At 45.8% G+C, this 15285-nt stretch overlaps 1 protein-coding gene across 2 annotated transcripts in view; it reads right to left on the bottom strand.

The window, feature by feature from the left end:
• ZNF341 (zinc finger protein 341) overlaps nucleotides 1-15285 on the bottom strand; it is a gene marked incomplete at both ends in the record, with an annotated part of 48760 nt that overhangs the window by 26989 nt on the left and 6486 nt on the right. The window contains 6 exons of one of the 2 annotated variants that reach the window (XM_081097535.1): nucleotides 201-394; nucleotides 2644-2734; nucleotides 4020-4215; nucleotides 7196-7447; nucleotides 10244-10393; nucleotides 12705-12901. In XM_081097535.1, coding sequence (XP_080953661.1) covers nucleotides 201-394; nucleotides 2644-2734; nucleotides 4020-4215; nucleotides 7196-7447; nucleotides 10244-10393; nucleotides 12705-12901 — 1080 coding nt within the window. The remainder of the gene's footprint in view (nucleotides 1-200; nucleotides 395-2643; nucleotides 2735-4019; nucleotides 4216-7195; nucleotides 7448-10243; nucleotides 10394-12704; nucleotides 12902-15285) is intronic. The other variant, XM_081097536.1, reaches the window with a different exon arrangement.

The raw sequence follows: 15285 nt of genomic DNA, 5'->3' as shown, positions 1-15285 counted from the left end.
TTGCCATGGCTACAGCATTAGCGTAACACCACACAAATCGTATATTTGTCATCCCTCCTTTCATCTATGCCCCACTTTATCACTGAAGTAAATTAAAGCCCAAAGAGGTCAAGGAGGTTGCCCAAAGCCATACAGAAACAAAACTCATGAAGCTGCAGAGGAGAGGTATAGGGAGAGTGAGGTTCCCCCTTTCAACCCACCTGTGCTTTCCTCATCCTCCTGCCTGCTGGGGTTCAGGGCCATGACCTGCACAGTCACAGAGTTGCGAGAGATGGTGCCACCACTGCGCCCTGGAGGCCACACCTTGTGAGTCTGCATGTGCTTCTTGACATTAGACTTCTGGGCAAAGGCACGGCCACATGCAATGCACTGGAAGGGTTTCTCACCAGTGTGGCTGCAGGAAACAAGGCTTGTCAGCACCCTTGTAGGAATGGAGATGTGACCTCAACCCAGGAGCTCATGGCCACCAGGAAGCCCAGACAGAACATCTAGATGTTGCTGGCAACCATTCTGACACCATAAGGACAAGCCCGCTTGCTGAGGCAGGCAGACCAGAGACAGAAAGACCCTGTGCTCTTGGTGGCATTACTGAGCTGCTGAATCAACCACCCTGGAGCTAACTTTCTCCATGACCATCTTATACTGTGAGATGAAACATTTCCTAACAATTTAAGCCCATTTAAATAGAGATTTGTGGCCCTAACCGGTTTGGCTCAATGGATAGAGCATCAGCCTGCGGACTCAAGGGTCCCAGGTTCGATTCCGGTCAAGGGCATGTACCTTGGTTGCAGGCACATACCCAGTAGGGAGTGTGCAGGAGGCAGCTGATTGATGTTTCTCTCTCATCGATGTTTCTAACTCTCTATCCTTCTCCCTTCCTCTCTGTAAAAAATCAATAAAATATATTTAAAATAAATAAATAAATAAATAAAAATAGGGATTTCTGTTATTTGAAGGAGGAAATATCCTAGCTATCACAGCACAGCACTTGTATCATTATTTACTATTTTCTTTCAAATAAATTCTACATGTTTTTTTTAAAATATGTTTTTACTGATTTTAGAGAAAGGGGAAGAGAGAGAGAGAGAGAGAAACATTGATGTGAGAAATATCGATCAGTTGCCTCCTGTATGCACCCGACCAAGGTTTGAACCCGCAACCTGGGAATGTCCTGACCGGGAATTGAACTGGCGAATTTTTGGTGCACAAGACAATGCTCAAACAACTGAGCCATACTGGCCAGGGCCAATTCTATGTTTTAAAACTTAAAATATTTTAAAATGAAGCTTCCACTTGTTATTGTATACAGAAAACCACTTGTCATAAATATGAAGTAACCAAAATGCAATAATTTATAAAACAATCTAGAGCTGCATTGCCCAATAAGGTAGACATAAACCACATGGACTATTTAAATTTAAATTCATTAAAATAAAAATTTCAATTTCTTAATCATACTAGCCACATTTCAAGTGCTCAACAGCCATTTATGGTTAGTGGTACCCTATTAGACAGCGCCGTTTTGGGCATTTCCATGAGAAAGTTCTACTGGACAGCACCAGGGTAGACCAGTGATTCTCAAATGCGATTGATTTTGCCCTCCAGGGACTTGGCAATATTTGGAGACACTTTTGTTTGTCACAGCTGACAAATGAGGAATGCTACTGGCATTTAATAGTTATACATTAGGAATGCTGGCAAACGTTCTACCAGGCAAGGTCAGACCTCCACAGAAAGGAATGATGTGACAGAAAATGTCAATAGTGCCAAGGCAGAGAAAGCCTGCTCTAAAGGGAAGATTCTGCCTGCCATGTTTGGAATCTGTGACGTGTGCGCTCATTCATTTCCTCTCTCTCTCTCTCTCTCTCTCTCTCTCTCTCTCTCTCTCTCTCTCTCTCTCTCTGGAATCTGTGACGTGTGCACTCATTCATTTCCTCTCTCTCTCTCTCTCTCTCTCTCTCTCTCTCTCTCTCTCTCTTCTCTTCCTCATAAAACATGAGCTAGCATGTGAGAGGCATTAGGAGAGACTAGCATCAAATTGAGGCTTTCTCCTTTGACTCTCCAAGAACTGAAAGAAATTGAAGAGAATAATTTTTTCACTGTCTTTCAGAACTTTTCGCAGCCACGTCCAAGAACCACCTAAAATCATCTCATATACCAATTACCCCACTCTGAGAAACACTGAACAAGTCCACCCCTCTACTTCATAGAATAAGACCTGAGGACCAGAGGGGTTCCCTGTATGTACTTGGAACAAGAGGTATTGTGGTTAGTCCTGAGTGAGCAGTCAGAGTCATATACACAGAGCATGGCAGTCCTTGAGGCCAGCCCTTTCTGCAGAGGTAAGGACTGGGTACCACTCCTCATGCCTGCAAAGCCCCTATCAGTTCAGGTCCACTTCTCCCCCTACCTCACCCCATTTGGACCTTCCCCATCATAGTGGGCAGGCCCCGCAGCTTTCACAGACCCTCCCATTACTCCTGGAAAAGAAGAGGGAAAATCATCCTGACCTGGACTGAAGTTCTGAGAACCATGACAGGACAGATGGGGCCTTGGACACCACCCAGGTTAGGAGGCTGGGAAGGGACCCTTGCTTCCAGCCAGGGCTGCCTGGGAGCCACCTGCCCCACCAAGCCTGGGTACCTTCGGATGTGCTGCTGCAGGTCGAAGTTTTTGGTGAATGACTTGTCACAGTATGAGCACTTGAGTTTCTGAGCCTTTGGCTTCCCTGCAGCTGAAAGGCAAAGTAGGAGGAGTGAGATGGTGAGGCTGGGGGTAAAACTATGGGTGCCAAGGGCAGCCTCCAGCCACTCTACTCCCGGGGCCTAGGGCCAGAAATCCCAGACCCTGGGAGATCTACTCAAGGACAGGCGGGGGAAGAGGCACAGGTGAGTCTCTCCAGATGCTGGGGGAGGAAAGCCTAGGTCCTGCTCTGCCTGGGTGAGCAGGACAGACCCCTCAGAGGCTCCCCTCTGCCTTAGGATAAAATCCGACTTCTCTGCTGTGGCCTACAGGGCTCTGCATTCTCTGCTTCCTGCCAACCTCATTATTCTCTCCATCTAGCTACAGCAGACTCCCTGCTAACCTTGAAAGACCTCAAACATGATCCCACCTCAGGACCTTTGAACCTGCTATTCCCCTTATCTGGCATCTTTGTCCTTCAGATAGACACAAGGCTGTTTCCTTCTCATTCCCAGATGGATAAGTAGCATTATTCTCAATCATAGTACCCCATTTATCTCCTTCCTAGAGTAACCCATAACTTATTTATTCCCTGTCTTTTCCATTAAACTATGATAACTGAGGATAGGGAAATCCTGGAACAAGATGCTAGATCCCCAGTGCCTGACACCAAATTCAACATATATTTGTGAAAGAAAGGCAGTGTGGAAGTAGGTGACTGGAAGGCCCTGAAAATTTCTCAATTTCTCTGCCCTTCTCACCCGCCAGCATTTTCTGACTCTGCTTCCAACCCATACCAGTGGCAGACATTGTTTCTTGCCTGCCTAATATCCATTCTCCCCTTCTTCTTTCCTCACAGGTGCTCTACCTAAGGGGAACATTTCCCAGCCTCCTTTGCTGCTCGATATGCTCATGTGACTAAGTTCTGACCAATGAGATGTAAGCAAAAGCATCATGGAGAACTGCTAGAAGCTGGCAGATGCCCCTTTTTTCCTTCTTATTGCCTAGAATATGAAATTAATGATTGGAGCGCTAGTAACCATCTTACACAACGAGGCACCCTGATAGCAGAAGCCACACATCAGGGGTGGCAGAGCAGAGAGGTGGAGGATATGTGGGTCCCTGGTGGCCATACAGGCACACGATCTCCTGATTGCCTACCTCTGGCCTGGTTTTGCACAGGAGAAAAAATCCTATCATTTTGAAGTCACTCTTGTTTTGGGTTTTTCATTACATGCAAACAAACTTAATCCTAATCATCATAAAAGGGAAGACTAGAACGAAGCAGCCTGTGTACAGGCCGATGCTGAGGAAAGATGCTCAGGCTGTGAGCCCACCTTCTGGGAGTCCACTGGCACCTTTGGCCCGTCGGGTCTTCAGCGTTGGTGGGGAGTCAAAGGTGGCCACGGTGCCCCCAGTGGTGCTGGTCATGGGGGCAGTGGGGTTGGGTCCTTTTGGTTTGAATCCCTGTTTGCCGGGGCTGTACACTGGGGGGGTGGGGTATACTGGAGCCTCCACACACTGGTTTGGCACCTAGAAGGACAGCAGAGTCAGGGAGAGAGCTCTGGGATGGAACAGGGAAAACCACCCCAGCCTGGAGGACCCTCAGAGTGGCCCTGGCTGATCTCAGCCACTCCCCACCTACAGCACCATCCTAATTCCCCCACCTAGCTCAGTCACTCCAGTCACTCCCAAAACCCCTTTGAACTTCATGAAGTCAGAAGGTTAGAGGCAGCTTTGGAGCCAGGTTGCTTGGGTTCAAATCCTGACTCTAACATTGATTGAAAAACAAAACAAAACAAAACCTAAGAGATCTTGGGCAAGTCTTTACACTTCTCTGTCTCAGTTCTCACATCTGTAAAATGCGGCTAATCACAGTTCCCCTCTCATTGGGCTGCTGTGTGGATTCAATGAACTAATGAGAACTTAGAATAGTGTCTAAAATATAGTAAGTACTCAATAAACTTAACCTATTGTTACTGCCAATATTATTATTATTGTAGCTTGCTTGCACAGAAGAACCAGGAAGTCAGAAAGGAGTGGACCCCTACCAGCTACTCTACTTCTTTTTATTTTTTGTTAGTCCTCACCCGAGGACATTTTCCCATTGATTTTTAGAGTGAAAGGGAAGGAGAGAGACAGAGAGAGAAACACTGATGTGAGAGACACATCGATTGGTTGCTTCCCTGCAACTGAGGTATGTGCCCTTGACTAGAATCTAATCCATGACCCTTCAGTCTACTGGCCGACGCTCTATCCACTGAGCCAAACCAGCTAGGGCTGCTACTCCACTTTTTAAGTAACCCTGATGGACACCACACCAAGAATTGACATTGAAACCACAAGAAATTAGCAAATTAATTGAGCCATTCAAACTTAGCTAACACTAAACTAACATCATGACACTAACGCATTGTGGGAAGCTTGGAACCACAGTCCTAGACTACCTTGCCAGCACAGTTCTGAACACAGATTAGGTTCTGCTCACAAGAAGCACGACATGTGGAAGGCAGAAGGGAGGTAGAGACCACTCCCCAGCAGCTGCGTTGAGACAGGTGGATTTAGTCAGGAGCTCTGCAGTAGCTGACTGAACTCTCCATCTCCTTCCTGACAACCAGCCCCAAGGACGGCAGGGCAACTGGGACAACCACAGTGGCACCCTACAGTTCCCTCACCTCTGTGCAGCAGCTGTGCCTGGCTCTCTGGACCAAGCAACAACAGTGAATCTGAAAACCAGTTATGCAGCCCTGACTTTTGCTTCTCTAGCCCTTCCATCAACTTTGTAAGCACCTAACTTCTTGCATTTAATCCTTCTGCCAGAAACACCTAGAGTGGTTTCTATTTTCCTGGCCAATACTACACTCAATAAATAGTTGTCACATGAATGAATTCACCCATCATTCAAGTTACTCCTGAGCAATTTTGTGACTGCCACTGGGTTAGCTCTCATTATCCCCAACAGCTCTGCCAGGGGAGTTCCCATTTTAGAGAAGAAACTGAACTCAGAGAGCCCTATTTCAAATACCTACTATAGGCCACGTACTCTGCTAAGTGCTAAGGATGCAAAATCAAAGACCCAGGCTCCAACCTCAAAGACCACGCTCTTCTGCATAGAAAATAAAAAATGGCAGCTCCCCCTGTACTGGCCCCTCTGCCTGCCAGGCCACCACCATCCTCTCAACATCTCACTGACTTAACTTTTCCTTTTTAATTCAACAAAGTCCCAGACTACAGCAAATCCTCTTGTAGGCTCTCATAACATCACATGCTTGGAGGTTATCTGGTTCTCCTTACATATAGATGCCATCTGACATGGAATATATGTCAGATGAATGACTCCAAGGTGACTGGGATAATGTGGCCTCAAATGCAGGCAGGCTCTTTGTCATAACCATGCCCCTAGCACTGGCGTCTAGGAAGATTCTGAACTCTTATCACCTGGAGAGTAGACTGCTTATAGCCCAGAAGAGCTCTTCAGCAGGGAGTTAGCATGGTTTATATGGTGTATTGATTGCATATGGCCTCAATTCTTTACCTCTCCCTCGCCCATGCCCTTTACAGTGTGACTTGGCAGCTTTTCCCATTAAGAGATGGCATCTATTTCCTTATTTATTTTTTTAATATGTTTTTATTGATTTTTAGAGAGAGAGAAAGGGAGAGGAATAGAGAGATAGAAACATGGATGAGAGAGAAACATCCCCTATTGGGGACGTGCCTGACCGGGAATTGAACCAGTGACCTCTTGATTCATGGATCAATGTACAGCCGCTGAGCCACACTGGCAGAGCTTCCTTATTTCTTAAATCTAAGCTGGCCTTAGCCCTGCTTTGAACAATAGAAGTGAGACTGTGTTACTTACAAGCCTAAGCCTCAAGAAGCCTTGAGCACTTCTGCTTGCACTACTGCATCTCCACCACTGCCTGGCTAACCTGCTGGATAATGAAAGATGTGTGGAGCAGAGCTGGGTTACCCCACTCATCCCACCCCAGGCCATGCTAGAGCAGCCAACAACCAGCCAACCTCCAGACACAGGGGGAGCCCAGCCAAGATCAGCAGTTGCCACACTGACCACGATAGATGTGAGAACAAGAAACGGTTTTCCCTAATTGCCACTGAAGCTTTGTGGACATTTCTTACAGAGCCATAGCTAACTAATATATCTTGCTAGTTTTTTTTAAAAAAGTAACAGATACATACTTTTTGGAATCTCCCCAACAAACAGGTATTCTCTGTTCTGAGCACTCCCTGAGGGCTGCTTGTATTTATGCTACACCCTCTATTTCACACTACCTTTTCATGGTTTGCATTTTACATTGACAGCAGTGATGGCTTGATTAAAGTCCCTCTCTCCCCTGATGTGGTACACAACATGATCTGGTTTTGCAACCCCCCCCACCACCATGGTATCTCCAGCAGTGTCTGGCACACGTTTGGTGCTTAGGAAAGGTCTGGGTTACCCATAATGACCCTGACCAGTTTTTACCCCTCCACCCCAAACCCCACCTCTGCTCACCTCCAAGGGTGGGTAGGCCTGCATTCCCAATGCCTGGATCTCCACTGTTCCACTTCCAGCCAGGGGTGCCGTGGCACTGTACACCTCCACCACGCCATTCCCGCCGGGGTTGGAACGCCCGGGGGGACCCAGGCTCTGAGGTGGTGGGGGTGGGGGTTGAGGGGGTGGGGGTGGGGGCAGTGGTGGAGGGGGTTGAGGCGGGGGTGGAGGCTGGGTGAGGTAGCTGGGCGCAGAATGCATGTTCAGGCTGCTCTGAAATCAGAAGAGAAAATTAAAGCGTCATAGTCTCTTGACACCAGCTGTCTTGTTTATCCGTGAGGAGACATATGCCTTAGCTATGTGGGAAGAACGGCCACTCCCAAGGCAGCTCAGAGGACAATGCTGAGAGGGGGCTTGGAAACGAAGTTATGGGAGAATTCAGAGGAGCCATCAGCGAGGTGCTGCTATTTCTTTCCTTTGTGAAAGTCAGCAAAAATGGCCCAGTTTGTGCAGGAATGAGTTCACACAGCAGGCCTAATGTTGCTGTCTCTAGAAAGGCTGGCTTGTAGGACTGGCTCTTAACTGGCATCCGAGAACCTGCCTTGTAGATAAGGCTCTTTTGCCCAACGGGGGCACTGACCATATTGTATCAACTCACCTAGACTGTCTGCACAAAAAATGTGATTTATGGTGAACACTTCCTTACCATCTGGACGTCTAGAGTTTTTATCATCAAGGCTGGACATCTGTGACCAATCCCAGTAAAAGCCTGAGTCTCAGAGTCTTAGGTGTGCTTCCCTGGGCAGAAACACTGCACATGTGTTGTTGCTCTTCATTGCTGGAGGAGTAAGTGTGCTTTGTGCAGCCTCTTCCTCATCCTCCAAGGAGGAGAACTTTGGAAACCTACACCTGGATTCCTCTAGACTCCAGCTGATGTGCCTTTTTCCCTTCTGATCCTGCTATGCATCCTTTTGCTGTAATAAACTACAGCCATGAGTACAACCATCCTAAATCCTGGGAGTCTTTCTAGGGAGTCACCACATAGGTGGGTGGCTATGGACCCCTGAAACACAGCCATGGATTCTAGGAATTTATTCTACAAAAATAATCAAGCAGGTGGACAAAGATATCGACACATGGATGTTACTCCAGCAGTTTTTATTACAGCAAAAAATGGCAACAACCTACATGTCCATCCACAGAAGCCTGGCTAAGTAGAGGGTGACCCATCGCATGATGGAATCCTTTACAGCTGTTAAAACGATGATGCTGAGCAGCATTTCATAAAGGATGCTCCTTTTAATTGCTCTTCCTTGGGTTCCACAGTCAAATATATTTTGGGAAAAATCTGGGATGACAAAATCAAAAGTATTTCTTTACTGCAGGAAAAAAACAGGGACAAAGCAAAGGAAGAAGTAGGATGCCTCACTTTAGGTTGGTTTGACCAGAGATCCTTCATATATTGGAAAATCCCAAGGAGCCAGTGTTCCAATGAACTTTTTGGGAAATATTGATGTACAGTTATAGGCACAGAGAATGAAGTTAAACAAAAGGCAAAGTAAGAAAAGAAAATTCCAGAACTGTGCATATAACATGACCCATTTAGACAGGTGTGTATATTATAAATGTTTTTTAAAACCTATTTCTAATTTTATTTGCATTCAAGGTCAGGAAAGCCAAAATTCTGATAGTGCTTTCTTTGAGTGGAGAGAATATGAGGGACTGATTGATTTCCCAATTTTTATGCTGAAAAATTCCAAACCTATAGAAAGATTGCAAAAAGAATACATTGAGCCCTTTCTGATTTGGCTCCGTGTATAGAGCATCAGCCTACAGACTGAAGGGTTTGATTTCGGTCAAGGGCGTACACCTCAGTGGCAGGCTCAGTCCCCGGCCCTGGTTGGGGCAGATGCAGGAGACAGCCACGCGATGTGTCTCTCCCATCGTTGATGTTTCTCTCTCTCCCTCTCTCTACCTTCCTCTCTGAAATCAATTAAAAAAAATATTTTTAAAAAAACCTCTATTAGGCTAGGGGACTGTCTAGGGCGGGGGGATAAAATGGACACATATGTAATACCCTTTGTAATATTTTAAGCAATAAATTAAAAAAAAAACAAAAACCTCTATTAAAAAAAAGAATATACTGAACACTCTTCATACTTCATTTAATTCACTCAGTTATTACACACATATATATGTTGTTTCATCAAGGCACCTGAGAATTAGCTACATACATCATAACACTTAGTTCCTCAAAACTGCACTCAGATACATCTCCTAAAAACAAGGATATTCTCCTATATAACCAAAATTCAAACATCACACTCAGGAATCTATCTATATAAAAGCCTAAGTGACCTTTATGACGGGTCAACCAAATGACCGGTCGACCAGTCACTATGACCCACACTGACCACCAGGGGCAGATGCTCAATACAGGCCACAGCCAACCTCCCATGGCCGGCCAACCTCCTGTGGTCCCTCCTCTGGGCCAGCCGGCCCCGAATGGGACTGGGTGAGATGACCCCGATTGGCCCCAATCGCTGGCAAGGCTGAGAGACCCTAGCCGTGCAAGAATTCATGCACTGGGCCTCTAGTTGGATGTAAATTTAATACTATTATCTAAAATATTCAAATTCCTCCATATTCTAATTTCCCCAATAATGCCTTTATGGCTCCAGCCCCCACAACCCAGGATCCAACCAAGAAACACACATTGCAGTCGGTTACCATTATCACTTTACTTTCCAGATTATGAATAAACTTTTCTTTTTCTTTTTTTTACTTTTCTTGTGTATTTTCTAATGGACATGGATCACTTTTGTTAAGAATAAAAACAGGAGTCAAAATAGCTGGACTGTGGCTACGAAATTCCAAAGTCACATTCTGGGTCCCCATTAATGTGGCAGCCTTCCCACCCACAGGGCTGGGCAAGGGGAGGCTGGCTGTCCTCCTCAGCATGGGGGAGAGTTGGGGCCCCGCCCCCTTCTTTCTGCAAGATTCTGAATCTGCAGGAGGCAACATGCAGGCCTGGAATAAGATCCTGTGAAAAGTTAGCCCCCTTCTTACCTGCACAGGTGGGGGCCCCTGGGGCATGGGTTGGTCCAGGGATGTGAAAGCTGACATGGCAGACATGAGCACATCATCGCTCACCAAGATGTTCCCCTGCACCAAGGTCTGGATCAGTGGGGACGGGGGCACTGTGATATACGTGGAGATCTGGGTGGGTGGGGTGGGGGGAGGGAGGGAGAGAGAGAGAGAGAAGAATGAACATATGTGAGGCTCTGGAAAGAAGCAGAGAGCAGGATGCAAAAGATCTGGGTTCCGAAGTCCCACAGACCTAAATTCCATTTCCACCTCTGATGCTCCCTGCTACTGTGTGACGCTGAGCAAGTCACTCTACCTCTCTGAACCTCCATTTTCCTATCTATCAAATTAGAGTAATAAGTCATACTTCCCTGTAAGGCACATAACCTATGACCCAGAAATAATACTTCTGGTATCTATCCTAGAGAAGCACACACGTCCACAGGGAGTTCATGAACAAGAGTATTCTGCACAGTGTTGTTTCTTATAATTCAGTGGATTAGAAAGTACAGTATAGTCATGGGTAGAATACTATACAGCAGGCAAAAGGTACTGCATGAAAAATCAAATGTTATAACAACATGTGCATTATGTACTCTTATTTTTTTTGTACTCTTATTTTTAAAAATCCAAAATAATACTATTACATAATTCCTGTGAATACTTAAATAAGTATGTGAAAGTATCTTGAAAGGTCGAGAAGGATACCTGTCAGTAGTTACCTGGGGACAAGGAGCTGCCAGGGACTGCTCCTATCAGTAGATGGACAGCGTATTTTGTTTTGTTTACCTGTTGCTTTCTTTTCTAATTTTTATTTATTGATTTGAGGGAGAGAGAAAGAAACATCAATTTGTTGCTTCACTTACCTATGCATTCATTGGCTGATTCTAGTATGTGCTCTGACTGGGGACCGAACCTTTGTATCAGAATGACACTCTAACCAACGGAGCTACCCGGCCAGGGCCGATTGTGTTATTTTCTCGCCTAAGACTGGAAGAATTTTTCCCTCTCCTTTTATTGAAAAAAAAAAAAAAGGTGAGGGGGAAATATATGCTAATAACAAAACTCATACTCAATGAGTGAGAAAAAGAACTGTGTTCAGTGTTAGATGTCTGTAGCAACTTGAAAAGTTTCAGTCTACATGTCCTATGGGCCTGGGCATGAGTCTTTCATTTTGATGACAAGAATTATGTCTACTACAATGAATGAAGATAATGTTTTAAAGAAATAAGGAGGAAGTCAGGGAAATTTAACTCCTTGACCTGGATCCTGAGACATGCCCAGCTCCCTTTATAAAGATTCTTTAATCCTTTAAGGCAGCGGTCGCCAACCTTTCAGACCTCACGGATCACCACCCTGGGTGTCTCTGCTCCAGAACTGTGTTCCTGACTGAGGACTCTGGAAGCTTCTCCAGATACCTCCAGCCGGGCCCTCTCCCCTGACCTCCAGAGTTGTGTATCTGTCTGCATCTTCACAGCGGCCTCCGCTTAAAAGTTTAATGGGCATCTCAAATCCAACATGTCCGGCTGGACTCCTATCATCCCTTCAAATCTCCTCCTAGCCATTTCCCCATGTTGGTTACTAGCAACTCCAACTCTGGAGTCACCCTTGACCTCTCTTGATCTCACACCTCACACTCACAAGCTCTTCAAAATATTTCCACAATCTCATCCTTCTCGCAACCTCTACCACTATCACCCTGATCAAGCCACCACCCTCTGCCTGGATTTGTACAACAGTCTCCTATTGTACAATGGTGCAATATAGTCATGGATATTGACTCCTGGCTTTCTCTCTTGACTGCCATCAAACTCTGTTCTCTGTACAGCATCCAGTGTGACCTAGTTAAAGTGTAAATCAGACCTTATCCCTCTTCTGCTCAACCCCCCCCCCCCCAATGGCTCCTATTTCTCAGAATAAAAGTCCACAAGTCCCACATGATCTACCAAGATCCCCTTGTTGCCTCCCTGAGCTTATCATCTCCAACCCTCCTCCTCACTCATTCAAATCCAGCCACTCTCACCTCCTGGCTGTTCCTAGAACAAACCCAGCACACAACTGCCTCAGGGCCTTTGCACTTGCTGACCACATATGCTAGAATACTCTTCCCCAAATTGGTTGCTAGACTCGTTCTCTCATCTTCTTAGGTCTCTGCTCAAATGTCAATTCTTCACAGAGCCTTCTCCCAAGCACCATATACAAAAATGGCAAAAACTCCCACCCTTGTCATGACATCCTCTATCCCCCTGCATTTAACATCCTGAAAAAAGTATCTCTCTACAAATCTGGGTACTGTCTGCCTCACTCAGACCCATGAGGGCAGTGACTTGGTCTGTTTGTCCGTAACTGTACCCCTAATGCCTGCAGTGCCTGACACACAGCGGGTGCTCAAAAAACCCCCACAAAACTTGCTGAATGGATGAATAAACAATTGAATGAATACCTGGCGATTCGTAGGAGGTGGGGCCTGCTGGACTGCTGTGGGTGCTGCCGAAGGCGTGTAGATGCTGTTGGTGGCCAGTGAGACTGTGGCCAGGGGCGGGGCACTCCCCTGGCACTGTTCCCGCTTGTGGGTCATAAACGCCGGCAGTGAGTTGAACTGCTTCTTACACTTCCCGCAGAGAAAGACATCCTCATCATCTAGGGGTCACACCACACAGCAGCAGCAGGAGAATAACAAAAGAAAAGCAATAAAGGAGCAGGGATTACAGTGAGAAATGGGAGGAGACCTGCATCTGGACCAGGAGGACAGCAGACCTAACAGCATTCTGTGATTCCATGTGCATGAGTCAAGTGCCAATTCTGTGCTTCCTAGGAGCTTTCACAGCCACATAGGCACCGATGGGAGTATCCAGCCGTGTGCATGAAGGTATCGAAAAATTAGCATCAGGAAATAGTAAAGAGAGCTTGCTTCAAAGTTGAGAACTTCAGAATCTTTACCCTGCCTCAATTTATTCATCAGTTGCCCAGTAGGCCACAGGATCACACTCCTCTGTGGCTTTGCATCCAGTTTTCATCTGTCAAGCTGCCTCACTCAGACCAACTCATTCTACAAGGCTCAGTTCAGATGTCACCTCCTCTAGGAAGCTTTCCTAAAGCAGTGGCCACAGCGCCTTCTCATATCACACTTTTCCCATCACCACCAGCCTGTGAGACCCCAAGGGAAAAAATATGTCTTACTTTTCACCGTAACTACAGTATCTCCTGGACACACAGGAGGCCCTCAGTGGATGTTTGCTGAATGAATTAAAAACTAAATGATTAGCTACTTAACAGGGCACATTACTGAGGGCCTACCACAGGCCACTCACTGTGCTAAGTACTTGGCATGTTGTGGCAGAAATGTCAAACTGTCATTCAATATTCACTCTCAATACAATTTTCAGTGTGAAACATGGCTGTCTAGTTAAAGACTGTGTTTCCAAGCCTTCTTTGCAGCTAGACATGTCTTGTGACTGCCTGAACTCTGACCAACAGGACAAGACCAGAGGTATAGTGTCTATGCAATTTCTTAAAAGGAAGGAGTATGACTGACACTTCCATCTTTCTTCCTTTCATGTTGGCTGGAATGTGGAAATGGAAGTGAGAGGCTGGAGCACGCATCCTAGGCAGCATGTTGAGGATAGTACAGCCACAAGAAAGGAATCTGGGTCTCAACATGCCCACCCCAAATGCCCATCGGTACTTCATATAACAGAAAAATAAACTTTAATCTTGTATAAACTAAAACAGGTAGAATAAAATGTTCCCAAAAATTGCTCCATCGAGTTAAGCCAAGCCAGAACTATGGCAGTTATCAATAGATAGCTATAAAACAATGGCCCAGGAATTAACCTGACTTCTTTTTTTGTTGTTGTTACAGAGGATATTCTCTCCATAGGTTTTCAGAGAGAGTGAAAGGGAGGGAGTGAGGGAGAGAAAGAGAGAGAGAGAAACATGGATGTGAGAGAGAAACATCGACCGATTGCCTCCTGCACGCACCTGACCAGAGGTGGGAAATGGACCTGCAACCCAGGTATGTGTCCTCAACCAGGAATCAAACCTACAACCCTTCAGTGCATGTGCCAATGCTCCAACCACTGAGCAACATTGGCCAGGGCTAACGTGACTTCTTTTAAGTTGTTTTTCAGATTTAAAGCCAAGCCACAAACCCTAGAGACAAACTCAATACCTGGTTGGGAAAGTCCCTTCCTGCATCCCATAATAAGTCTTGCACAATCCCAGAATGCCTTGCTTTACTGATATGTACCCATACTTCAGTGGGACCCCAGCATTCCTACAAAGGAAAAAGCCAGCCAACCTACACTCTGGTTGGTTAACCCCTGCAACTTCTGTGTTCCCAAGGAATAAAACTCCCCACGACCCACATTTGGTGTGCAGAACCTGGGACCCTATCTCAGTGTTCTTACCTTCTGCAAAGCCTCAGTAAATCTGCCTTTGCTTTTATCAGTGTTCCTGTTCTAAATTCTTTTATATCAGGAAATAAGAACACAAACTCATTGATAACAAAACCACAAGAAACTTGCATTTCTTATTTATAACAGCTACAAAAGTATCCCAAGTATCCTCACATTCCTATGAGGTAGGACTATTACCCCCATTTCACAGATGTGAAAACTCGGACACAGAGAGGTTAACTCACTTGTCCAAAAACACAGAGCCAGGAACAAGGATTCAAACCCAGGTGTGTATCTCTCTGTTCCCAACATGGTTACCAAGTACTCAAATATGCTTGTGGAATAAATAACTGAACACACAGACTCACACAGGGCTCTAAAAGTTCTTTGTCCTGCCCAGTGTGGCTCAGTTGGTTGAGCGTCATCCCATGCACCAAAAGGTCACTGGTTCAGTTCCTGGTCAGAGCACAATCCCTAGGAGGCACCCCATCCATGTTTCTCTCTTTCTCCCTCTCTCTCTAAAATCAAGAAAAACATATTTAAAAAAAGAAAAAGAACTTTTCTGTCTTAGGGGTATGGCCTGTAGATTGGAGGGAGTCATGCTCATCCTGTTCTTTCCATAGAGGG

The sequence above is a fragment of the Myotis nattereri genome, assembly GCF_964212035.1.
Source record: "Myotis nattereri genome assembly, chromosome: 8".
NCBI classification, from domain to species: domain Eukaryota; kingdom Metazoa; phylum Chordata; class Mammalia; order Chiroptera; family Vespertilionidae; genus Myotis; species Myotis nattereri.
This window is presented reverse-complemented; position numbering and strand designations above follow the sequence as displayed.